The sequence below is a fragment of the Blennius ocellaris genome, assembly GCF_963422515.1.
Source record: "Blennius ocellaris genome assembly, chromosome: 17".
NCBI classification, from domain to species: Eukaryota; Metazoa; Chordata; class Actinopteri; order Blenniiformes; family Blenniidae; genus Blennius; species Blennius ocellaris.
The window spans coordinates 6,544,545-6,569,314 of record NC_137666.1 but is presented as its reverse complement, the minus strand read 5'-3'; the positions used below and the strand labels follow the sequence as shown (position 1 = coordinate 6,569,314).

The 24,770-nt window shown below is 43.3% G+C and overlaps 1 protein-coding gene across 4 annotated transcripts in view; it reads right to left on the bottom strand.

The window, feature by feature from the left end:
- The window catches only part of kiaa1109 (KIAA1109), a 92,845-nt gene that overhangs the window by 41,225 nt on the left and 26,850 nt on the right, over positions 1–24,770 (bottom strand). For 3 of the 4 annotated variants that reach the window (XM_080513184.1, XM_080513187.1, XM_080513186.1), the window contains exons 25-49: positions 22,921–23,252; positions 20,917–21,167; positions 20,320–20,560; positions 19,530–20,021; positions 18,155–18,428; positions 17,559–17,696; positions 17,348–17,418; positions 16,420–16,593; positions 15,300–15,420; positions 15,001–15,150; positions 14,394–14,521; positions 13,654–13,856; positions 13,342–13,542; positions 13,024–13,235; positions 11,471–11,622; positions 11,158–11,308; positions 10,829–10,981; positions 10,344–10,584; positions 9,969–10,117; positions 9,072–9,303; positions 8,313–8,462; positions 4,060–4,244; positions 3,659–3,834; positions 2,633–3,233; positions 1,291–1,489 (exon numbers count right to left, since the gene is read on the bottom strand). In XM_080513184.1, coding sequence (XP_080369310.1) covers positions 1,291–1,489; positions 2,633–3,233; positions 3,659–3,834; positions 4,060–4,244; positions 8,313–8,462; positions 9,072–9,303; positions 9,969–10,117; positions 10,344–10,584; positions 10,829–10,981; positions 11,158–11,308; positions 11,471–11,622; positions 13,024–13,235; positions 13,342–13,542; positions 13,654–13,856; positions 14,394–14,521; positions 15,001–15,150; positions 15,300–15,420; positions 16,420–16,593; positions 17,348–17,418; positions 17,559–17,696; positions 18,155–18,428; positions 19,530–20,021; positions 20,320–20,560; positions 20,917–21,167; positions 22,921–23,252 — 5,377 coding nt within the window. The remainder of the gene's footprint in view (positions 1–1,290; positions 1,490–2,632; positions 3,234–3,658; positions 3,835–4,059; positions 4,245–8,312; positions 8,463–9,071; positions 9,304–9,968; positions 10,118–10,343; positions 10,585–10,828; positions 10,982–11,157; positions 11,309–11,470; positions 11,623–13,023; positions 13,236–13,341; positions 13,543–13,653; positions 13,857–14,393; positions 14,522–15,000; positions 15,151–15,299; positions 15,421–16,419; positions 16,594–17,347; positions 17,419–17,558; positions 17,697–18,154; positions 18,429–19,529; positions 20,022–20,319; positions 20,561–20,916; positions 21,168–22,920; positions 23,253–24,770) is intronic. The other variant, XM_080513185.1, reaches the window with a different exon arrangement.

Sequence of the window (24,770 nt, the reverse complement as noted above, 5' to 3'; positions counted from 1 at the left end):
TACACCACAGGAAAAAAAAAAGAAAAGTTGAGAGCAGTTTTAGCTTCAGAGGAAGTCTTTCTCTCAGTGAGCCAAGAATGGCGAAACCATTTCCAGCCCTCACAGCCTCCTGTGATACATTTAATGGTCTCCTTGGGGAAATGTGGGGGTCACAACAACCGCAAGATATCCCATCAGGATGAAGTGAAACCAAATTAAGAAATAACACAAACATCAACTGTGACACAGAAGGAAAAGTCCAGCGCCACAGTTATAATTGGGTATTAACTACTCATCCGAGGGTATACATGCCTCCCCTCTGCTCTACTTATTCCTCCTCCTAGTTATTTTCATTAGCAGGAGGTCATAAACACTTGCTCCATTGTAGGATAAAAAAAGGAGGAAGAATCCGGAATGGAACCTCCGTGACCAGCAGTAATAACTAAACATCCTAATTTTTTACTGATTGAAGTCACGATGTACAACAACTGATAACGATGATGCAAGGGTAAAGATAGATTTTATTGTTGCACTTTTTTGACAATTCTACAATGAATCCCCAACAGAAGTTTAGAACTTTGTCATTTTGAAAGAAAAATCATTCGAAGACGAGTTATTATGCAACATCACAATGCGAGTTTCTTCTGACTTATCTGCTGCAATATATAATCCTTTTTTTAACTTGTTAGTTTCGTATAAATATTTGATCCCAAAGTGGTTGAAAAACAAGAACAACAAAGTAAAACCAAAAAGAAATGTTAGTCTGGACACAGTCATTTCTACCCAAATCACATATTTGGCTACAGAAACTAAAAATATGAGCATGAATGCTTCTTGGTGGATGAGTGTCAGAAACTAGCAGCAGACATGTACAACAAGACACTGCCACCAAATATTAGAGAACAATTGTTGTGTCCAGAATACATTTTCAGCTCAGTTTCTCCTTTTGCCTTGAAACATGTCTGTTCTACAACTTTTTTGTTCTTGTTTTTCTGTGACTTTGGACATTTTATAAAAGACCAATTTGCATTTCTTTTATGAAACATTCCTCAGTCTGGACTTTGGGGATACTAGTTTTCCCTGCGAGTGTCACGAATAAAGTGGAAATAAAGTGGTGAGGGGTAACAGACGAACATAGATGGCAGAGTGGAGGAAGCAGATGGGGAAGAAGAAAACTAAAAACGCAGCGGGGGGGACGTGAAAACACGAGGAATGAAGGAAGACAAAGGCAGGAGGGAAGAGTGAGGCAGGACAGCACAGTTAAAGGGAGTGAAACGGAGGAATGGATGGCTACTGAAAGCTGATTTCCACCTGAAAGGCAGTTCTCCGGGGAGCTTTTCTCCAGGATGCCGGTGGGATCGGAGATGAGGGAGTAGAAGTTGAGCAGCTTGTACATGTTCTGCCAACATTCCGCTGATGGCTCGCTCTGCTCTGACACTGTGATGGAGTCCGAGTCGTCCATCTGGATTGCCATGTGGTCGGCGACGTCACGGGAGCCCTTCCTTGACACCTGGAGACGTCACGTTATGACACAAACAGAAATGTCACAATATGCACGACATTGCCGAGGGGTAAATAAACAGGCAGAGCAGATTTGCTCTGTTTTTATTGGCCTGCTGCTTGCTGTCACTGGATGGTTGTGAAGCGGCGGCCTGTGAAGGCCGTCCCACCTAATGAGAACACACACTGTGGTTTACAGGAAGCTTTCTTCAGCAGGCAGAACAGCGGGGAAATAATCCTCCATCCCTCCCCGCAACTTTTGAAAAAAGGCAATTTCAAAGAGCACCGAGCACTTCACAGCATGAGGCTGAGGCTCCGACTGCTCAGACAAAATAACCACGCAGAAGTATTTATACAGCATTTCTTTAAGTCCTGCATGTGATCTCTCTGGCGATCAGACTTTTCTTTTAAAAACATGAGATCAGACCGTGCTTCAAGTTCATGGCACAGATCTGCTGATCTGATGGCTCCCTCTAGAGTATGAAAGGAGAACGTGCCCCTTTCTGATGTGCTGCTAATGTAACCACATTTTTTTTTTTTACACCATGTCTGATAACTTAAGTACTTTTACAATATCTGATGGCATCAATCTGCAGTTTTCATATAATCAAAGTTTAAGGCCTTCAATGGCTCAGCAATATGATGTGACTGAAAACTTCTTTATGATTGTTTTTTTAATTGACTGACAAGCACCCCTCAATGAAGCTGCATATCAGAAGCAGTTATTATTTCAATCTATATTCAGAATGTACATCCATACTACATCCGAATATTACAAATCAGCCTCTAATCAGTAAATCTTCTTTTGATTTGCATGTATCTACATCTTGTATTTAGTTAACTCATGTTAGTGCACGTGTGCCAAAGCTTAAGTTCACTAGATTGAAAAATTAACCATTAGAGCCTGTTCAAAGTTCATGCCTTCACAGTAACAACCTTACTGTGTCAATGCCATGTTTTCTTATTGCATATGCAATTTTGTTCCTTCAATAATGTCAATTTTTGAGCTTCACTGTTTAGATTTGAACTTTGTTCGATCAGAACTAGTGGACGATTAGTTGACTGATGAGTTCCATGAGTTGGCCCCACTAAAGAAAGCAGAAGGTTACATCCATCCTCAATCACACAGACGTGGTTCGCAACTTGTTTTTACCTTGGAGGTGCGTCGCTCTGAGCGTCCCAGGGAGCTGCGTCCTCTGGGCTCCCGCCTGCCCAGAGTGTCCATGCCCGACGGAGGTCCGTTTGGAGGTACACCACCAGACATCCCTGCTCCACCTCCTGCTCCACCTCCTCCTCCTCCACCTCCTGCCCCACGCTTGCTCTTCAGGGTTTGGGTCCCGCTGCGGCCCGCCCCGTTCAGGCTGCCGCGGGAGCTGCGGCTGAAGTCCGAGGACCGAAAGTGGCGGTATGGACGCGCCTTAAAGGTGGGCGTCGGAGAGGCTGAGCCGGCGGTGTAGCGACTCAGCTTGATGTCGGTCTGAGTGGCCTTGATGTCGTCGATCATGGTGCTGAACTGGTGGATGAGGCGCACCAGGGCCATGTCCACACGCTGGCTGATGGCCTGGCAGGCCGTGGTGAAGTCACAGTGGAATGTGTTGTAGTGGCGGCGGTTGAGGTCGTGAAAGGAGAGCGGGACAGCCGAGGGGCCCTGCGGGGTGCTGGTGGACTTCTCCATCACTACCGCGTTCACGCTGAATGTCTCAATGAGGAGCGCTGGCTTGAACTCAAGAGGAGGCAGGTTGATCATGCCTTGTCTGCGCAAAGAAGGAAAACTAAATGTTAAAACAGAAGGAAAAATAAAACACTGCAAGCTACAAGCGGAACTGGTAATTATCAACACTTGGTTTTTCATGGTGTGAAGTAGCTATTCCCACACAGATGTCGTAGATGGGGCACCAGAGAAGATGTGTAGGAGAGGTTTGTCTGCGAGTTTGTAGACTTGCAGAGTGTGGAATCAGTTTTATTCACTATCTAAGATGTAGTTAACCGGGAAAACTGCCCAGGGCTCTTCCTTTTGTGGCCAACACAGTTTCTCTTCACTCTAATTATTTGTAGAATCAGCCACTGGATGGGGCAGGTCTGCTGTCATTCTTAGAGGCAAACTGAGGATAACTATCTCGAGGAAAAAGTTTGGGAAGCACTGGAGTAATGATTATATTTGATTTCACAATCATTTTACCTCTTGGATCGCTTGTTTTTGCGCTCCTTTGATGTGTCCGAGTCCACGATGTCTGCCCGGAGACACTCCAAGTTGCCAGAAAAAGACAGGTGCTCTCCAAAATACATCTTGTAGCTGAGAGGAGTGGTGTCTTGGGCTTGGATGCCGGTGTAGCTCAGCAAAGGCTTGAACACAACCTGAGGGGGTGGGAAAGAGATTATGATGCAGGCTTTTTGGCAGAGACTGCAGACTGAGTTTGTGTGAGTTAGTAGCAAATCATAGTACTGCACTCCATCACAGCACAGTTCATTATTGTCTCATTTACTATTCAGGAAGTCAGTTATGACCACAGTTTGAGCCACAATATTGTTGCCTGCTTTCAAACTAACAGACCTAATAAAAAAATGATCTATGGCGATCACCTGAGCATCCGCCAGCTGAACAGCAGCTGGGCACTGGTTTCCCTCCTCGATGTCAGCTATGTCGTCCTGGCTGGTACTGTGCTGGGAATGCTGGGAGTGGGTCCCATCCAGCGTGTTCTGGTCGCTGGACAGCACAGTATTGAAGTCTGATGCTGAGGGGATGGTGGGTAGGTTACACGTCCCTCCTGACGGTAACAGAGGAACAGAATTGGGATATGTGTGATTAAAAATCTGGAGAAACTGTTTCCCCCCCCCCCCCCCCTCGTGATTTCATAAATATAACAATTTCAGCCAATTTCAGATTAAAACTACAATATCCTGATTTACAGAGGCTTCAAAGTGGAGTAGCTCCTCTGGGCCCGCCCACTCTATCCCTTTCTCATTCAGCCTCCACACCTCAATTGTCGAGCTTTAAAGTCTCAGACCAATCAAAATACTAAAGCAGAAGGAGAATTAAGAATGGGGCAAATCAACTTATCATAGTCTAAAGTGTTTTTTTATTCTATTTAATTTTTTATTTTGAATGTTCACATTTCAAATATGTAAATAAACCAATGAATCGTCCCTCAGAAAATCAACTTCCATTCTTCTTTCACTGTTATTTTCAGAACCTTAGTCCAAACAATATTGATGAATAAAACTTACTCTTGGCTGACGAATCTGTGAAGTAAAGTAAAACAACTTTAAAGACAGGAAAACGACCCAGGACACTAAAAACTCTATAAAAACTGACTTGGACTAAGGCTGGGCCATTTATGAGATGGTAAAAGTATTTCATTTTGAAATGAGGGCCTTTAAAACTGACAGAGAAAGAGGATATTGCAGCATTCATTCCCACAAATCTTGACAATTTTGAACACCTTTATTCCTGCAAGTTCCACAGATAAGTCACAATACTGAATCCAAATGTCCCCCCTGCTAATACTTGAATGAAATGCCACCATAGTAGAGACTTAAATAAAATCAGTGCGATATGTCCGCAAGTGTGAGCCTGCCAACATTACCCGATGGTGGATAGTGCTCACCAGGTGTTTTTCCCAAGTGCGGTAATCACACACAGTTTTAATGATCATTCACATCAGGAATAGCTGTCTGAGATGTTACCGCAGTGTGTCATTAACTTGCAACCCCTTTCATTCAAACATGTGGTGGAGGGCAGGGCGTGACTTGGAGGTTGCATTTTTCTTGCAATCATGTTTTCCTGCGCAGGTGAGTATCAGGCGGCAGCAGCAGACATGTATAACCAGCAGTGAGTAAAGCGGTCGGGTACTAGAGTTCAACACTTCAGCACCTCATTAAGAGCATGGTTGAATGAAATACAATGAAGGCAACAGAAAGTGTTAACAGGGACTTTATGACCATTTAATGCGCAATTTGGAACAGTAAACAGCCACTTTCGCTTCACACTTTCACTTAATTTGTCTGTGAGGAACTGCTGTTGCTAATTTGTTGTGCCGTCGTTGGCTCACACCTGGACGGACAGGTAATGACAAACTTAATCGTCTTGGCCATGTATCCAGTCATTACACACATCGAAAAATGGACCCACAACTGCTCTGCATGATGAAGGCAAGATCGATTTTCTCGGACGAAGAATACACTGCCGTGAGGAGAAATGAATAAATGCAGAGAGCGGCAGATTGTGAGTGAGCGGGCGAGTGGGAGGAGAGGAGAAAGGAGCAGAAGGGGTACGAATAAGTGACATCACTGGATTCTAAACGTCACCCATATATTCTAGCAGGAGGTGAAAGAAACATCTTAACATTCTCCCATCACTCAGCTACAGACCTAGTCACATGGGATTTTATAGAGCAGCCGCCTCATCCCAGTCATATCCCATCACATAGTATACTTTGATATAAGGACAAAACTGGAACCCTGGTTTAGAAATGATCATTCCCAAGCTATTGTGTATTGTGTTAACTGTCGTTGAAGGGAGGAATGAAAAAGTGCTATAAGTGTATCCAGTATATTAAAGGTTTAGCAATAAACAGGAGGAAAAATAAGTATGACTTCATAAAGAAATTGATCTAAGTCAGAAATATAGACATGATGTGCCTAACCTAATACCACTCATACTATTCTAAAATGACAACTATTCATCCATCTCAGGCAATAAAAAGAGGAATGACCCATTACTAATGATTCAAATGATCAGTAAAGCCGGATTTAAAACAGATTTAGAGCTACTTTCACTGAGCGAGGCAACCAAATCAAATCTAAAGACAAATAATAGCCAAATGCATGAAGGGATTGTTTCGTATGGGATAATGTCAGAGTAGCCGTTCTGCTTTGATCAGAAGCCACTGGGTGAGCTTAGGTCAGGTTATTGCTGCCAAAGAAGATTTAGAAGGTTTAAATAGTTATTAAATCCCTTTTTTCCCACATTTTTCCAGTATTGCTGGGAAATGTTCATAGCGGTCTTCAAAAAAAGAAACAAGACATATGATTCGGAATCCAAATTAAGATCCCATAATACAACAAATTCATGGAGAAAAAAATGATATTTTAAAAATATTAGTAAGAAACAAAAGCTCTGACTTTTCTATGTGAGGACCTACAAATTTCCTCACTGGAGGACATTTGGGAAGAAGTTGGAAAATAACACAATTTTTTACTAAAGTTGACTCATAGAAACTTGGAGAAAAAAGACAAAGTAAACTTGTAAAAGGGCACCAATGATTGATTCAACTTTTTACTCAAATAAAAGCTAAAAAGCTCAAGCTCTGAAGTTGAACTAAAGCATAAAGGGTTACTTCTGCTCTTCATGGATGACGAAAGAGATGTGCTCCATCATCAATGTTATTCGATTCATTTTTAGCCTTGTGCTCTCCAATTCAAAAGGAGACTGTTCTTACAGCTGAAGCTGACATCCTTTTTCTGTGCAGTCATTTCAACGGTTACGGTTAATGAAACATAATGATGAGTCCTAAAAGGGATTATGGCAGACTTTCCCTTTTGTTTCAATTCAAATGAGTGTTAATCAGTCAGTTTCAAGCGCTTTGAAATTCATGCAAATTTCAACACAAAGACCTTGATTGTGAAGTGTAGAAAGCACAGCTCTATCGTAGGAAGGAGAAATAAAAAGTTGTCAAAGCACCAAAACTTTGTGAGCAGTACCACATGTAATTCCTTGCACACACCTGCTGTTCCTTTGTTCTGTCTGAATATCTTGTGTCAGCTGTTTACAGGAAATGATCTAAGACGGCCTGGTGTTTACTTGCTGCGACGCATTTATTTGGAACAGCTGTGTGACATGTGCAGAAGTGATGAGAAGCTCGCTGATGATAGGTATCCGTCATCTGTTCCGCACTATGCTCATACTGGGCGTGCGTGTGTGTGTGTGCTAAAAACGACAACATTGCATTTTCTCCCACTGCAAGATGAGGTGAAAATCACTTTCGGCATTGGGTGATGCAATGGGTTACTTTTCTTTCTTTCCCCCCACCCCCCTTAAAAAAAGCAAAAAACATGTTACTAAGCACCAGCTAATTACAGACAGTGGGTTCATTCAGCCTGTAACTGCACATAAACCGTGACTGTCCACTGAACCTGGTGAACCTGGTGAACCTGGTGTTTATAATAATGTAGTGGACGAAGAACTAATGATCAAGTATATTTATAAAGCTAACATACATGTCCATTAACACTTCAAAAACAGATTAAGCTGCATTTTTGGAGTTTATGAAAAAGACTTTGGTGTGGGCCGTTTGTTTATGAATCAAGTTCCATCAACAATTTAAACTCTCACGTATGAATGTATTTAACAGCAGTGCAAACTGCTGCTCAGGACGGCTGCATTTTTCATCCTATTAATTCTCCAATCATGTTGCTTCCACTATAACTGGATGACATTGGCTCTCTCATCAACAGCTCACCAGGTCCAAGGGTTGTTCTAATCTACTAGGGGACTATGAAACTAATGAGGGTCGTACACAGCTGCTGGCTAGACAATTAACTAACACCGTCAGCACAACACTGAACAACAATCCCTGACCTCCTTCGGGGATGTCAACCGATAGTGGTTGGTACTGGTAGTGGTTGACAAGCGAATCCAGCGAGTCTATTAAAACAGTATTAGATGGAAATCACAGAAAAGTCCTCAGGTGGAACGATACTAACGAGCAAAAAGGTGTTAGATATCAGTGTTTACTTCAACAGCACTATAAAGCACCAGCAAATAGACACAGATGAGTTGATGAGAAATCAATTGTTACATTTTGCAAAACTCAGCAAACCCTACACGGACTGACCTGTCTGCAGGCTGTTGTGCTGCGAGCGGCTGACCGGGGACTCCTGGACTCCGGCCCCGGTCCTGTTGCCCACGGCGTTGGACATCCAGTTATAGAAGCTGACCGAGGATGGCTCCGACAGCAGCGGGTGCTCAGTGAGCATGTCGGTCCCTGAGCAACAAGAAGGTGGAGTTCACTTTGGATCATGAAGTGAATAACTCCAGTAAACAAATTTTATTTCTGGCTGTTGTTTCTTTTTTTAATGTTTGTTACCGTGAGAACTAAAAACGAAAACATTATCATGTCTGCTGAAACGCTTTTACCATTTTAATATAGTCGACAGTCGGTGGTTTGAACATTGAGGTTAAAAAAAAAGTGTACTTTGTTGTTCTTCACATCGCTGAACAGTAGAGGTCAGTGTTGGAGCAGAAATGACAAGCACATAATTCCAAGTACACTTTCCAAGTTAAAAAAACAAAACAAAAACATAAACGACATAAACTTGATGTTAGCTTTACCTGAAACTAAAATCTATGAACAATGAGGAAAAGCTGCAACAGTTAAGGTAAACTACAGACACACAGCTCCTCGAATGGAAAAATGAAGTTTATTTGAGGCTGATAATGTATCACGATTGTGGATTGTTCCATTCTAATGTTTTAAAATGTGGCTGAAGTTACAAGCTGAGGGACGTTTCATTAATTGTAGCTGCACTGTCCTTCTGATCAGTGTTTACCAGAACCTTCAGCAACAGCGAGTTGGATGTTAAGATGTGAGCACCTGTGCGCGTGAGGGAGCTGGTCTTGGCTGCGGCAGCGGCAGACGGCTCGTTCCTCTGAGGCGTGCCCTCCAGCAGGTTGTGCAGGCTGCGGAAGCTGCCTGTCAGATTGCTCAGGAGGCTCTCCTTCCTGGGGCTGTCCTTGGCAGGCAGGCCCGCGCGGCTAACATGGGCGGGGGAGTCAGCTGCCGTGTCACCGCTGGTGTAACTCAGGGACTGGTAGGGATGGGAGCCCTGGGTATGACACAGACACAGACACAGACACAGACACAGACACAGACACAGACAGACACATACATACATATATTGCTGAGAGAAGGTGACATCTGCACTTTATGGGTTTTCCTTTGAATTATGACAATGAATGAGATGCAATGGATCTGGCAACATCAGGGAAGAGGTTGAAGCCCAAGTTGAGGTAATACGTTTTGGACGTCCCAGCAGAAGCAGTGATGGTATAAACACAATCCACTTTAATTTGGCAAAGAGAGGAGAATGTCATGTCGCCACTCAGAGGCAACTCTAATCTCTTCTGGCTCTCTAAAGATGGAATCACCTTCACAATGCAGCCAAGTAAACTCAATTAGTCTTTACTTTGAAAAAGTTTTGAAATTTCATTACGGCGGTAACCAGGGGTCTTTAAAATGTCCTGAAAAAATGACGGGACGAAGCTCAAGGACTTCATCGCCTGTTTTATTTTAATTTTTTTCAATGAGCAGCCCATTGATATTCCATTTTCTATCACAGAGGACCAAGAAAAAAAAGAAAATATTTACACTTTTTTGTTTTTGTTTTTTTTTGCTATGCACTGCTTTAAAATGTGTGGGTTTGTGTTAAAACTATGATTATTAGATAATGGGACATAAATAGGTCAACCAGCCCAAATAGCAAACTCGTACCTTTATCCTGAGTGCAGACTCGCTGTGAGTGTGGGACTTGGATAGCTTCCTCATGATCTCCACTCCGCTGACGGGCCCTGGGTTGGCTTCTTTGGGCGGGGGACGGCTGCATGCTCCCTCCAGGAGCATGGTATGTTCACTCACTGTGGCTTCACAATAATGACATCAAATAAAAACTCCTCGATAAACATTGTAATAAATAAATAAATAAATAAATAAAAATACGACTGCCCAAGTTCTGCATCTCCTCGGTACTAAGCAAGTGATAACAGTCTGCGCACACAGTGAGGAAGTAAAGGTTAAGAATTTCACGGCCCATCTGTGCCAACAGATGGGCGGCTCACAATAACATTAGCACGCTGAAAGTTTCCCCACCTGCGTCGAATTCAAATTCGGCACCGTCGGCGCTGGTGTCGCTCTGCAAGGCAGCGCCATTGTCCAGGCCCAGCACTGTGTCACCTGTGCTCTCCTGGGGCTCCTTGGATTTGGTTACCTGGTTGGGCCTCATCAAGCCAATGGCCTTGAAACCCTGAGTCACCACAATGAATTTCATCCACTGCCTGGCCAAAGCTACCAGACCTTTCTTTAGAGTCACCAGGGCTGGGACGCCATCATTCTTGTGAGACAGGAGAATAAAAAAAAAAAAAAAAAAAAAAAAACTGGATTACTGCCACAGTTTCACTCCAATGGATTCATTAAACAAGTGAAGGGGAGCCAACAGCACTTAGGACCGTTTACTCTAATTGCCTGTTCTTTAAACTTTTTTGGCCAATATAGCTTAATTACATTAGCCTTTACACCACACATATAGAAGCGGAGTGCTTTGTAGGATTCAGGAAAGTCGAGGGCTCATCACTCACCATGGTGGCTTCCTCGATGACAGAGTAGTCGGCTTGTTGCAAGTAGCGGTGCAGGATGTTACAGAGCATACAGGAAGGATTCTCGTGCAGGTAGCGGGCTCGTTTGGTCACGCGGTTGTACTTGCTTCTGATTGGGATGTGGATGCTCTTTTTCTGTTGGAAGGATGTCAACGAAGACAGGAGAAACATCAAAGAAACTATACAGGAAATGCTAAAAGGCTGAAACTTTACTGAAGAGATTCGATTGATCAGCTTGTTCATGCTGGATAGAGTGTATATGTGTATGTATATGTGTACGTGTATGTCTTCGTATACTGTTGGCTACTGACCTCGAGGGCTTCTGTCATGATGCAGCCCATAACGGCACACACGCGCAGAGTGCCCTCCATGTCCAGCTTGCGGAGGGAAGATTTGAGCTGGTCGATGGGGACCAACCAGGCCCCGATGGCCGGCGTGGCCGTACTGAGCAGATTCAGCTGCCTACACACACGCACACAAACACACCCAATGTTTACACTTGTATGTTTTTCAAAAACCAGTAAAACAAACACCAAATCATCAATTTGTCGTCTGAACAGTGGTGCCATTTTAGAGCTTGCAGTGTTTGTTGGAGTGAAGAGGCGCCGCCACCTGCCGCCGTACCTTGAGATGGCCTCTGAAGGTGAACGCACGTTAGTGGGTGCGGCGAAACTGAACCAAATCTCTCTGATGGTCAGCTTCATGCTGCTGGAATCAGGTGGCGGAGGCATGAGGGGGAGGTCTTTCTTCAGGTCGTCTGACTCGACCCCTTCGTCCTACATAGCAGGGGAGGGCAGGATTCAACGCTAGGTGATGGGGAAGGTTTTATTGCACTTCCCCACGATGACAGGTTAAAGATACCATCAGGCTGACAGTCAAAGTACTTTCAAAACCCCAGCAGGTCCTTGCAGATGTGAATACTACAATGAGGCCTGATGTGATTATTTAAAATCAGTCTGATGTTGATTACCATACAATGTCGCTGTACAAGTTAATGAGAGAGAGAGAGAAAGAGAGAGAGAGAGAAAGAGACTATACCCGAATGACAACTAGGAGTGGGAACATTTTGGATACATTAGATGCCTCTCTGTTGAGAAGTAGTAGTAATTGTTTCAAAACACCATCAAACTATCGCCTCATTCAGCAGAACTGTTAGGAACTGTTCAGTTATAATATTACTATGGTTTGTTTTTTAAAGGCTATACATTGACTAACAGTCCCAAATTTCCTTCTGCTCCCTTTGCATGTGTCATTGAGTCACTTGACGTTTTTTTTCTTCCCCCCACTCAGATTTCTTCAGGCTGCAGACAGGTGTATCAGAGTCCCACTGGTTTCTGTCGGTTGGGAGCTGACGGCACTGCTGGACTTCTTCTCATTTGAAAAAAGGAAGACAGACTTTGTTCTTCATCTGCTTCACGCCGTCCCTGAGCTTCTGCATAAATTTGAAGGCAGCACATCTGGAAACACCTGTCAGCCACTGAAGTTTCTCCAGGACTGCAGTGTGCGCCATGACGTCAGTCTTGGAGATTCAATGGAACCATGTCCAGAAAATGAAAACCGTCCTCCTACTTTCTGCTTCCTACTTCTTGATTCACATTTCAGTAGCCAATTATACTGAACATTACACACCCGCATCAGCTTATGCTGCTTTCAGAAATTGGCGCCGGGGTAAAGTGTTAAGATTCAAATGCAATTCTATTGGATTTGTATGACACATTATTGAGTGCAAGATAAATCATAAGACATTTTGGAACCTTTTACAGCAAAAGAGAAGGGAATATGATGCAAAAACATGCCACTAAGTTTTTTTTGTCAATCAATTGGCAGAGAGAGGGTTTACCATTAGCCCATAGACAAGATTCAAATTGGATGCATTTCTTATTTATTTTCTTTTTCAAGCTTGTCTTCAAAGATTCCAATAAGAAAGCTAGAAGTTCAATGCCTAAAAATCTTCCCACATTACAAGCAAGTAGCTGACTTTTTGAGACCGTTAAAAGAAAAAGTGAAGCTAAACTCTTCAGCCCTTAAATGCCACGATAACTTTTAAAAAGGCTTTGTCTTGTTAATCACAGGAGAGTTGCAGGCTATTTTAAAGTCGATATTGGTTCAGACTTTTTTTTTTCTCCAAGTTGGCACAAAAAAACTCCTCCTGGAGTGATGCAGAGTCCATATCTCACCTGGTCATCTGAGTCAGAGTGCTCATTGACATCGGAGGCGGGGCTTATGGTGTCATGGGGCAGGTTGTCGTCAGACACGTCTGTGCTGTAACCGCTTCCCGTCTGAGAGCCGGTGGAGCCATTGGATTTTGACATTCCGGTCTTCCCTGCAGCGTCTGAGCGACCCATCACACCGAACGCGTTGTAAAGAATGGCTCCTGACTGTCGGCCTCCTGTTATAGAGAGCATGACGTATTCACCATCACCCCGCAACCATTATCATCCACTCTTTTTAAATTCAGCAGTGATTCGCGCCGGGAGATTTGGATCTCGTTTTACCTTTAACCGTCAGGTTCTCAATGCCACACTCGAACATTATCCAGCCCCACTTCTCCAGAGACGCAGCAGAACGGCCCAGGTCGCCTGCCATGGCCTGAGCGTCGGTCTCGTCCACCATGGAAAACTCCTCCAACTCCTCCAGGCCAAACAGCACTTTGGACTTCTCAAAGGGGATTGCTGTGATCGCGCATGTGCCGATGTCTGAAGGGGGAGGGAGACGAATCAGACTGTCACTGATCTTTCAAACAAAAAAGGCATTTTTAAATGTAAATACAAAATACAGTTGTAACACTGTGTTGCAAGGATCCTGACCAGTGGAGTCCAGGCCTCGGAGCTGGCTGTGGATCCGGTGAATGTTGAGTCTGGCAGCGATCTCTTTGCCTTTCTCGATGCCGGCGTTGGAGCGCAGTGAACCAGAGGACTGAGGCTGCATCTTGGTGGCTGAGGCGTATTTCTCCAGCATGACAGATGGTCGGCCATGCTCTGTGGTGTTGGGAGCCTCTTCTACAATACCCCTGAAAGCAGCACAACAAAAAAACATGTGTTTCATCCATTGAGTGATCCAGACAGAGCTCAGACATGAATCAAACGGAGATGCTGTAGACAAGCTCAGACTGTCTTTTACTGCAGACCTAAGGGCCTGGCTGAATTGAAGCAGCGCTTTATTGAAGCGTGGCCCGAAAACCCTCCTGAACATTGTGCAGCTCTGATCAGCAGCTACAGAAAGAGTTCGGCTGAGGTGACTGCTGCTATGCCACTCAAGCAGTTATTAAAATCCAAGGTTTGGTTCCTTTTTTCAAACAGAACTGTGAATGTTGATTGGCTGTGTATAATAAAGACACATCAGAAATGTTTCTGTGCGTACTTGTGACTAAGATGCTGATCCGATCAAGTTTTATGGCCAATTTAAGCAGTGAAGCAGGAAACTTGAATATGTTTACCAACTATTTTTGCCCTTGCAAAAACTGAGTTGTTTGTTCTTGAGAGCACATAGTTACTCAAAACAAGCTTTGTCAGTGTACACACACAAACACACACAGCAGAGGTGTTACCTGTTCATCCTGAACTGGGTAGCGATCCTGTCGAAGCAAAGCGCCACCAGAGACACATGCGTGACACACTTACTGGAGCACGACGGTGACCCCTCCTCTACAGAGGCCTGCAGGAGGCAGAGGTTCACCTGCAAGCCACACATACACACACAACGAAACAACAGCACTTGAAAATGGCACTTGAAAACACCGTCAAACACTAATCTAACAACTACGACTCTGAGGACATCGTAAAGTACACAAGTAAATCTTCAAAAAGACAAGGTCTTCGCTTTAATGTTGCAACACTCAAGAGAATATCAATTAGCCATGCTGCGCAGTGGGTTGATTTTAATCAATGTGCTCACAAATATTTGATTTCTACAGGGTTGTTTTGGATGTTTTTTGGCAGCAAAGACTACATGCAAGAGATATGCCATCTTTTTTCACATTCTACATAAATACACAAACACAAAGCAAAGACTTCAGAAATTCCTGGTTTAAATGTGGAGTGACGTACAGCCAGTCTCATGATTCGGTGCCTGTTGTTGAGCCTCTGGTGGGGGGGGGGGGAGAACAATTTGAGAAGTGCTGTTGGCCTCTCATTATTCCGGGTCATGGCACTCACCTTGGGGATAGAGACGTTGGCTTGGAGGCCCTTGATTTTCACATTATCCGGTTTGACGGACAGGTCCGTCTGGCCGTGGGAGATGTTGAGGGAGCCAGGGGTGGTGCCCTCTGTCTTGGACAGCTTGTGCTCCTGCTTGCCCGTTTGGCTCTGTGCAGATCCAAACCCAAAGCAAAGAGACATCAGCCACTGGGCGATAAAGCCTGCTCCTCTTCACTGAGCAGCTCGTTCATTGTCCATACATTTGGATTGGAAACTTTTTGCAATTTGCAGCTGCTTTGAATTGTTGGTGTACTTACGGACTCAGTGACGGTGGACTTGCTGATCTGATAGGCTTCGTTGAGAACTTTTTCGTGCAGGTCATCCAGAATGGCTGCTGGGTGTCGGATACTGGCAAAGTGGACCATGGACTCTATGTATCTGAAACACACGACATAATACCACAGAAATAATTAGAATTATGGTGCATTTATAAGTAACTGGAAATTTGAAGTGATACCACTTCAACAAATAATGCTATTAAACTGGAAAAATTGCATAAAATGAAATGTGTCAATGCTAATTGAATATTCATGAAAAAGTTGTATTAAGTAACAAAACAATATTAGGCAGTTTAATAGGACATGATGGCTCCCAAAGCTCCCAACTGGGAAATCGGGCATTCCCAATTTATATCAGTCCCAGTTCCAGTGACATGAACACACCATGATAACTACTTTGTTTTACAAGTGTTTTACAAATATATTGGGAAGTTATGATCAGACCAAGACCACATAAAATCCTGATGCATACATTTATTGGGTTATTACTTAGATGTTGGCAACTTTTTCGACAATCTGGCACCACTCTTGGTTTCTCAAAGTGCATTAGCCGAGACATTAGTTAGTGGAAGAGCATAGTTACATCCTCTGGCAAAACTAAAGATTCATAATGCCAGACAATCAAGAATGAGGCCAGACTCTGGAGCACTGTCAGCAGAATTTTAGATCTACGATGCACTGTGCTTAGGGATTAAATTGGTTTAAGGTCACATCTCAGCCTCAGGCTAAAAATAACCTTCAACTAAGAAAGGACAGCTTGTAGACGACTTTCAGGCAGCTGTTTTCTTAACAGACATTAAGTAAGATTAGTGTCTCATCATATACGTGCTGCTGTCAAGCAGCAATATTGTAGCTGACATCATGTCTGTCTCGATGTATATAATATAAACTTCGTACTGAAGGCTTTGTAGGTGTAGGCTTATATTTGTTAAAACATTCACAAAAAAGTATTTAAAATACTCACTGTCACCTTGAACTCACTCAGAAAGTAAACAAATGAGCCACATATTAAACACATTCAGCTCATGCAAAACACACGATGCCTCTTGCTGAGAGTTAGTTCATGAAGGAGCCATTAAAGTGGAAAACTTGTTCCTACCTGTCCAGAGATTCAGCCACAAGAGGAGTGAGCACGACATTGATGGCCCCTTTAACCTCCACAATGGCAGTGGTCCTGGTCTGTGCTAGAGGCTGCTCCAGAGTCCAGTCATCCGTGGTTGTATCCTCATCTGTGTTCTCCATGGCCCTCTTATCCAGAGGGGTGTATGGTGTACTGTAAAGAGAGACAAAGAACCAATTACATGGAGCATCAACACCAAGCTGTTTGAAGAGATAGGTGATGTATAACTATCGGGGAATTACAATTTATTATTGCAACTTTCTGCAGATAAATTACAACACTGTAATTCGAGTATAGGTAAAATATCTTGACGGCGACGTCATTTTGCTACCACAACAATGACATTATTTTTTATTCGTTTCTTCCAACAGTTTACATTTATTATAAACAGAAATAAACTTTCAGAGTTGGAAAATGTTTGATGACTGCAACGCTCATATTTTTCTCTGCCATTCATTCCATAAACACATGTGACTCTTGTAAAAGAAGACACATTCGACAGTAAAGGATTTTATTTGAACGATATAGAAATGTGAATTTTTTTGACAATATTTATTGAAATGTTTTTGGCAATCTCGAGGATGACCTGTTCAATGGAAATTAAAGCATTTTATTCCTTGCTATAGGATTAAAAACGACATATATAAACATAGGACAAAAACGTAACACTTACATTTAACCTTTTCCTATATATTCTATATGTTGTAAAATTTGACTGTCACAAGATTATGGATTTATTTTTGCAATGTTTTAACTTGAATAATTTGCGACATTAGGCAATGAACATTGAACAATAGAGTTTTTCCACTTTCTGCAGCAAGCAAGAAATGCAGAACAACACTTGGATGGACAAGCTTTTACAGAAGACCTTTTTTGTTTATGTGTGCGGAACAAATGGCTGTAATACCTGTTGTTATCTCCCATCAGCTGAACTCCTCTGTCTAACAGAGAGCTGGCTGATAGGCCCTGCTTGAGCACCTGTAATGGCAGAAAAAAAAAACATAACCAACTTTGTATTAACACATGAAAAGAAGTCTTATTGCATAGCGACACACAGGATTTAATCGTGAACTGCATCAGGATACACACTTTATACAGAAAACGGTGAAATAAAAGACCTTAAAGCTGGGGACGGAGAGCTGGTCAAAAGAAGAGGAGCTCTCTTCACTGGTGGGTGTGTCCAAGTCAAGGGGGCGGTGCAGAGAAGACTTGGACGTCCTCTTATTGGTCGGCTGCTTGACCGACCAATTTGAGACCTGGCAGAGGTAAATTATAATACACAGATGGTTAACACCAGGGTAGCATATTGACACAATTTAGAAGCTATGTAATACAGAACAGGAAAGATGTCATGCTACATGCAAAATTGAATACAATCAGGAAAAACTTCAAAGGTCTAAACAGAGAAAACCAGCTGCCACGAACAAGGAAAAATAAATGTGCTACCCTTTTAGGCCATCAGGTGGCAGTGGTGTAACCTATCCTAAGATAATTCTTGCAGAAAAAAATCTGTGATATAGGAATTCAAACAGCAAAGAAGCGACTAATGACCGAGTCAGGAAACATTACATGACAGAATAAATGGGAATGAATACACAATCAGTAAACGTAATATTGCAATGCTCAAAGGTGACAATCTTAAGTCAGAACCCCCAGGTGACAACATGTCAACTAATCAGACTAAGTCACAGGGTGTTCAGTATAAAGACTGGACCTGGTACTGAGCGAGGTAGTTCTGGTAGCACGCCATCACGTGGGGCTGTCGAGTTACTGGACCCGGTTCAGCAGTCTTTTCAGCCTCCACTGAGCTCTCCTCCTCCATCGCCAGCGCGGAGACAAAGGAGGCCTGCGACGTGTGGCTGGGCAGAGGCACAGGCGGCAGTGGGGGCAGCGTTGGAGGTAGCGGCAGAGGACGTGGCTCAGTTATCAGCTCCCCGTTGAGAACGTAGGTGAGGGGACCTTCAACGCTGTGGTAGATAGAGCTCCGGCTGTAGGAAGGTCAAAATGTTTATCCGTGAGCACTTCAAATCAATCAAAAGGGTTTGGTCATATGCAGAGACATCAAACCCAGCACACACAGCAACTGGAGGAAAAATTATTTTCTACCGCACTCAACTGTGTTTCTTGAGTTCAGCCTTGCATTTCCAAGAGCTTGAACCAGTTGAAAGGTTTCATGAGAGCAAATTGATTATTTTGTGTTTTTGTGCAGGCTGTCGCAATCAGAAAGTGTGCCGAAATCAATGCCAGAACAATTTACGGTAATAGAAAAATGACGAGGTAGTTGGAAAACAAGAGTGGAAACCAATTTATGAAACATAGCAGCAGTAAGTGGCTGCACATGGATCAAACATCTCATTTGCTCGAACCCCTCTCTCCATCAGAGCCATCCGTGCATGCATGATGGAACCACGTAAATTGAAAGCTGGAGCATGTTCGGCTCCGGGGCAAGCTGCTTTACATGATGAAATTCAAAAGTTGTTGGGTGTCACACTTAAAAAACATGACACAACACAGCTAAGGCATTTCTTTGCATTGGTTCATCAAAGCATTTCGCACTCGTTGCAAAGCTATATGGTGCTCTTTTTAACCACCTGATAGATTCTTCACTATCTTTGCTTTTAGAGCAGCTCCATTTCATGAGTTGCTAGTTTTGAAAAGTTGACAGATTTTATGTATTTTTGTCAACAAACCACTAATTTGAATTCTGAGTACCAGTTTCTAGTAACTAAACAGTACAGACACGGAATGAACGCCTTCAGTCGTCATCATCCCCGCCATGTAAATTATGAATCCAGAACGGTTCTTCAACATTATTTATGAGGTTTAACACTTAAAGGAATCGGGCAGGGTCAGAACTCTGCGAGACAGGTTATTCATTCCTCTGCTTGTACACATGAGAAATCAGAGGCTCTTTGATGTTCCTGTGAGCTGTCTTTAATCTAACTTTACCTTAATCCCGTGCTTAACCTTGTACTTGATCGGACCACGCACCCCATCTCCTCTCACTCTTTCAAAAGCTTTGATTCAAAAAAAACTTCTCTTAGCAGCATCTGAAGAGTTTTCCACACTGTGTCATCATCGGGGCTGACCTGTAGTTCTCCATGTGATACGGGGGCTGCTGCGGTTGCTGCATCTGCTGCCGCCTTTTCTTCTTGCGGCCCGGGTACGTCCCCGGACCCTCGTCAGCACTGCTGATGGGCTCAAAGTCCTCGGTGGCGGAGAAGTAGGCCTCGCTGTCGGCCACAGACATGCTGGAGTCGGCCGAGCGGTACTGATGGAACGTGTTGGAGTCGGCTGATGGCGTGAAGGGAAATGAGCCATAGCTTCTGCGCTGGCGAGGAGAATCCAGAACGTTCTCGTCGCTGCGGGACACCTCGCTACTGAACTGGACGCCTCCTGACAGCACCGGCGGGGGTTTGTCGGCGAAGACGGCGGCTGACAGGCTCTTGGTGCTGCCCAGCCGACCAGAGTGCACAGAGGACTGGCGTTTGAGGGGAGAGCAGAGCGGGGAGCGCACTGAGGTGCGGTCCTGGGAGCTGTTCGGTGAGACTGGAGAGACCTCCGGGACCTCCCCCAGGGTGCTGCGACCAAGCAAGAGAAGACAGGTCCAGCATGAATATCATGAGCAATGCCATCTGTACATCTTCTATCAGATCAGATTCACTCTTAAGTAAGTGATCAACCCACTTATGGATAACAATACTACAGCGTCCGTAGTTGGTCAGTGTAAATGTCTCTAAAGGGAGGGACAGATTAATTTAGGATGTGCTCTGCCACCACCACAATGCTGGTCTTTCCTTGCACTCAAATGATCTCGAAAAACCCTGCAATCGTCGCATTGAACTGACACCAAACGAGATGTGTTCGTTTGTTACTCACTCAGCCGGGCTTTTTCCGTTCATGGGAAACATACGCTCCTCCGTGCTCGGCGAAGGGCTGTCCCTCTCTCCGGCTAGCAGAGGCAGGGCGGCACTGGAGGAGCTGTTCTCTTCTGAGGAAGAGGCCGAGCTGTGGGAGCGCTGAGGCACCTGGAGACTGAGATGTTGCTGAGCCCGCCGCTCAGGTAGCTCCGGGGGCAGGCAAGGCGAGTGTGTGTCTGTTTTCAGTCCCACAACCCTCCCTGAGAAAACAGAATAAAGAGCCTTTGCATAAACCTTATGGCCTTGTGCTGTTTTATTTGTGTCAGTAAGCCTCACATGAATATAATGAGAAAATTGTTCGACTTAGATACACTTGGGAGCATTAAGCAAAGGCGAAAAGCTTAAGGTCATAAATACAAAACACTTGTCAGTTAAGAATTTACATTGGTGGCAGAACTCGGTTCTCTTACTCTTAGTATTACATTTAAATTGCATTGATTGGAACTAATCTTTATTTTTCTTAGGATCCTCTTGGAACCCCTGAAGCAACTCCACAGAAGATTTAAGCTTCGAGGGAAAATAAGGACGTGTAGAATAAATCTGAGCAAATCCATACCATCCACTTTGGGGGTTTCCTTGGTAATGATCCATTCCGCAGGCTGCAGCAGAGACTGGCCATAACTCATATCCGACTCTGTGCTGGAGGACGAGAACGCCGTTGAGGAAGACGGCGTCAGCTCCTCCAGTTTAAAAAAGTCCAGGCCCATGTTGGTGCCGCCGAAAAAGCGGCACCCTCCGAGGCAGCCACAGCGGTTCCTGCTCCGCTTGTTGCGAATGCTGGCTTCTTCTGGCCACAGGAACCAGAGTCTAAAGATCAGGAAGACAGATAGGGATACATTGGTCAGGCAAATATACTGTCATTATGCAAATGTATTGCCATGTTTCCTCAAGTCTGACCTATAAATTATTCACATGTCCGTGTAGTACATGGTACTGCACAGTTGCAACAGTAACTGGTGTGAGTTGGATTATGTGATGCATTGATCAGCCATAACATTAAAATCATTCATAGGGGAAGCTAAGAATATTGACTATATCTGTCATGGCTTATGTTTGCTGGTGGGCTACATTAGGCAGTAATTGAACATATTGTACTTAAATACAATGTATTAGAAGCAGAAAAATGGACAAATGTAAGGATTTGGGTGGTTTTGATGAGGAACAAACATGACGGCTAATTGGCTGGGCTGGAGCATCTCCAAAATTGCACTTCTAGAAGAGAGTTCTTCATCTGCAGTGATCAATATTGGTGGTCCAAGGAAGGCAAAATTGGTTCCGTTTTAACTTGTGTATTATTATCGGCTTTGACTTTACAGTGTCTAGAGGAAGTCTGCATGGTCTTCCCTCATAAGGACAAGGTTGTGGATTCAAGTCTGCGTGGAATTGGCCCCAGCATCTCGCAACGGAAGAGAAGGCGTATAGAAGATTGATGGATGTCTCAAAGAAGTACTTGAAAGTATGACAAAACCCTTTGGCATAAAGTCATGGTAAACTACAACTTCAAAATCGAGATTAAAAATTATCTTGAAAGGGGGAGAATCTTTGGTTGAGGTGTGAAATGCCTATATTACTCTGGACTGTACAGGTAGGTGGTGACTGTTAAGTATCTATATTCTGTGTTTATGTTGAGTGTGTAAAACGGTGAGACTGGTTTATATTATTCAACAACAAATCAATTCTGTAATTCCCGAAGATGCCAGCACCTCCTACTTGCTGATCCTACACGTCTAAACCGAAGGCCACATACTGAGCTGTCCTTCAGCTCTCAAAACAGCATGAGCGAGCTGTTTATCCCCTTTACAACACAGCCTTGATTTCTTGAGTAAAAATTAAGAAAAATAGGCTAAAGGCCTCCAACAAAGGCTGCTTTATAAATGTTAACATATCACCATGGTTTACACAAAATGTAAAAAAAAAAAAAGAAAGAAAAGAAAAGATGAGAGCAAGACATTGGATTTGGCATGGACTGGTTGCTGCTGAAGGTAAGAAAAATGATCTCGGAAGTGTTTACAGGTTGCCATTTGTGGCTTCTGCATTGACACACCCACTGCTACTAACAAGGAAATGTGCATCCTGACCATTTCTAAACAGTTTGTAAATAAACTTCGCCTCAACCAAAATAATATTCAATGGTGCGGTCTTCAGTTAGTTGTGACCTGCACATTTTTTTTTATAAGTTGGATTCATTGCCACGCGAAGTGGCCAGTTCTCTGATTTGCAATTACAAAACCAAGCATTTAGAAAGTAATTTAGTTTAAACACCACCACTTCGCACTACAAGCTGATTGCATGGGTGACTCAATTCCACTGGAGTGCGATATGGATGGAGAGTCAGTTCCACTCTGAAAACAGGACTCTGCATTTACACGTCTGTAAGCGGTTTGGATCGTTACCAGTGTGCCGTGGTTCATCTCACGGGTGCTAACAAATGGAATCACATCCACAAATGAAGAGGAACAAAGGTAGCCAGCAGCCTAAACAAGCATATTGGAAGGCGAAGAGGGAGTATTTTTCGATGACAAATGCTTTTGAAAATCAAATATACAAATGAGCTTTGTACCTTTTGGTCTGAGCATCATGCAGTTCCAGAAAATGCCTCTGGACTTCACATTTGGCTGGGTGGTCAGCAGCCAGGGCGATATCAGCTGTGATGAGGTTCAAGTTGACCGAACCTGCCTCTAGCCAGACCGAGCGCCGCAGCAGAGGGGGCTGCCCGAGACCGAGCGGCTGACCGGGACCTTGACCTTGTCCGGCCAGCTGCAGCCTGGTGGCCTCGCTGTGCTGCTGCTGCTCGATGTACTGCCTGATGTTTACGTCCTGCACCACGGCGCTGATACCCTCTCCAACTGCCTGGTTGTGCAGATTGCAGTTGGCCACACGCACAATTCCAGTCTGGGAAAAGGGAGAGAAAAGCTAAATCAGAAATCTGCCACTATAGTTTTTTCTGGTCAGAGGTTAGAATTGAACTAAGAACTGATTTACCTCTTTATTATACCCCAATATGTTTAGAAAGTGATCCAACATATGAGCAGTTTTACATCTGTAGTGAAAAAGCTCACACAATAAAGACACAATGCCTTTATTACTGAAGTCCCCCAGTATGAGGAAAGTTAAATACAGTATAATCAATGATATCTAAATTATGGGAAGAAGTCTTTTGAAAGAAGATCTTTATTGACAACTGGACAAAATAGGTCAAATATGTGAAACCTCTTGGGCAGTGCTTTGCAGAACCTGCATAAATGAACTCTGAGCCCTCAACCTTTTAAGCCCTAAGGTGTCAAGAGGTCGTTTTCACCTAATTAGATATCCCCAAAATAAATCAAGAACAGCTCTACAATTAGTAAGCCTGTAGGCATAACCTTGGTCTCCATGTAAATGCAAGCCCTCAAAGAATGTAACCCCAGTGCCTGTAACATTGTTATTGTTGCTATGCCCGATGAAATTCTGATAAATAGAAGGAAATAATCACATTTTTCCATACCAACACATCATTATTCTGCGAAAAACATCATTACGACAATGTTCTCATGATAAGAGTTGTCACTAAATTCAATCACAAACAACAACTGTGGCAAATTGAAGAGGAAATAAGTTAACCCCATGAATCCTCCAAAGGTTCAAGTCAGACCAGATTTTCAGTCCTTTCACAGGAAATAGTGACCAAATTGCAAAAAATTTCTTTTAGCTCTTGAATGAAAAATCAAAGTCGCTTCTGCCTAATAAATCTCCTACCTCGAAGTCACTCCTCTAACAAATTCTCTACGGCGCTTTTAATATGGTATATCTATGCCACTGTTGCTCCCCAGACATTGTAAAAGTATTTAGAAAATACTTAAAAGTATGGAAAAGTAAACAACCGCAGAGAAATTGGTTGTGCAAAGACCATGGAAGCCAATGAGCCACGTGTAACACATAATAGGTGTTCCTCTCCAAACTCCTTGGCGCATGTATATTATGCCACATAGGAAGACGCCGCATGAAAGGATCACATATTGTTGGAAATCTAATTATAAATAACAATCGGCCCTTTAACTTTGCTTGACCAGTTCTCAGGGGAAATCCAAATTAAATTGACCGTTATCATTGGCTTTTTTTTGTTACATCTGGAATGGTCACATTTTCCACGTTACTGGCCATTATTACATCTTTGGTAGTGTGTTACACCTTGGCAAGCAGAGCTCCCAATATTTACCAAACAGATTTTATGTTTCACAGTGAATTAAGAAAAAAGGTTGATGAAAAGATGTTTTTTATTTACTTGTGTACTGAGCTAGAAATTTTGAAAAAAGCTAATTAAAGTTTCCTGACAGAGAGTGGGAAAGACTGTTGAGTAAAAGTAGCTCATAAAATATTATTTAAAAAATCGTATTAAAAACTTTTTGATAACTTATCTCTCAGCCCTCAATA